We start from the raw sequence: 1,718 nt of genomic DNA, 5'->3' as shown, positions 1-1,718 counted from the left end.
ACATATGGGCTCTTCCGGAGCCTTCAATTATTTTTGAGGTGCCAGAAATAGTACTGACATCAGTTTTTCGATTCACTAAATTAGAGAAATATCTTTTATGCTTGAGAATTGTGTGAGTTGTTGCACTGTCAGCAAGGCACATATCTTCATTACTGGAGCTAGCGTCCATATTCATTCTAAGAACAATAATAATTTTTTTTAACAATAAGTTATAAGCGCACATTAAAAACACAAATTATTTAAATAGTAAATTATGTAAACAAACAAGTAGAAAACACACTTTATTATTATTAGAAAATAAAATTCAAAACATCCATAAAACATAAAAAGAAAATTTCCACAAATTTTATTTCTTGACGCTTCCATCTCCAATAAGGTGATCAATTTTTCCATCTGGATCAGCAAAGAAGTCACCAATATCTAAATGGGTAACATCCATATTACCATAATCTGGATCATCATCTTCATTAGCAAAGTGAGTCTCGATCTTTTCCTTTTTATTTTTCAGTGATTTTTGATAAAGATCAACAAGGTGTTTTGGAGTACGACAAGTGCGACTCCAATGACCTTTTCCTCCACAACGATAGCAAATATTTTCATTTGTTTTGCTACTCTGACCCTCTTTTTCATTCTTTTCAACATTTTTCCACTTCGGGTGGAAATATGTGTTTTTATGATTCCCATTGCGACCACGATCAAAACCAAGACCATGAGCATAATTACGACCACGACCACGACCACGTGCATATGCACGACCGCGACCACGATTTTTCCTATAGTGGTCGTGCCTTGCCACATTCACTTCTGGGAATGGAGTTGTACCAGTGGGACGGGCCTCGTGATTTTTCATCAATAGTTCATTATTTTGCTCAGCCACAAGAAGACAAGATATTAGGTCAGAATATTTAATAAACCCCTTTTCTCGATACTGCTGCTGCAGGAGCACATTGGATGCATGAAAAGTGGAAAATGTTTTTTCTAGCATATCTTCATCAGTTACTTTTTCTCCACATAATAATAACTTAGAAGTTATTCTAAACATTGCAGAATTATAATCACTTACACTTTTAAAATCCTGCAAACGTAAATGCATCCATTCATATCGAGCTTTTGGTAGGATAACCGTTTTTTGATGATCATATCTATCTTTCAAATTTTTCCACAAGACATGTGGGCCAGTTACGGTAAGATACTCATTTTTAAGATCCTCGTGAAGGTGACGACGGAGGAATATCATGGCTTTTGCCTTTTGTTGATCAGATGATTTATTTCCTTCTTTAATAGTATCACCGTGACCTTCTGCGCTTAAATGAATTTGGGCGTCTAGGGCCCATGTCAAATAGTTCTTTCCCGAAATATCAAGAGCCCCAAAATCCAATTTTGTAAGATTTGACATACTTAGTAGTTCTATCATAAAAATAAAAGAAATAAAAATATTATAATGAGATAATTATCATAAAGGAAATATTAAATATTAATATTTAAAATAATACTTTTGTAAATTCTAATATTTAGAAATAACACAATAGTAAACTATATTGTCACATTAGTCTTAAAATTATTTGTTTTTTTTTTTTTATAAAAAAAATATATCAATTTAGTGACATAATACATCTTACATATACAAAATAAATAAATAGATAAATAAATAAAAATAAAGCATTATGAGTTCTTCATGAACTATACAATGTTATTTCGCTATCCTTCAGGGATGCTCT

General features: G+C 32.1%; 1 protein-coding gene across 1 annotated transcript; it reads right to left on the bottom strand.

Annotated features, from left to right (window-relative positions):
• Window positions 1-346: 346 nt before the first annotated feature.
• Window positions 347-1,396, bottom strand: LOC131597885 (uncharacterized). Its single transcript, XM_058870545.1, has one exon. The coding sequence runs from the start codon at window positions 1,394-1,396 to the stop codon at window positions 347-349; it is 1,050 nt and encodes a 349-aa protein (XP_058726528.1).
• Between the last annotated feature and the right edge of the window lie 322 nt (window positions 1,397-1,718).

This window comes from Vicia villosa, linkage group LG4 (genome assembly GCF_029867415.1).
Source record: "Vicia villosa cultivar HV-30 ecotype Madison, WI linkage group LG4, Vvil1.0, whole genome shotgun sequence".
Taxonomy (NCBI): Eukaryota; Viridiplantae; Streptophyta; class Magnoliopsida; order Fabales; family Fabaceae; genus Vicia; species Vicia villosa.
This window is presented reverse-complemented; position numbering and strand designations above follow the sequence as displayed.

Bases quoted from the DNA above. Each gene is read 5' to 3' on its own strand.
- LOC131597885 (XM_058870545.1), bottom strand. From the start codon at position 1,396: ATGTCAAATCTTACAAAATTGGATTTTGGGGCTCTTGATATTTCGGGA.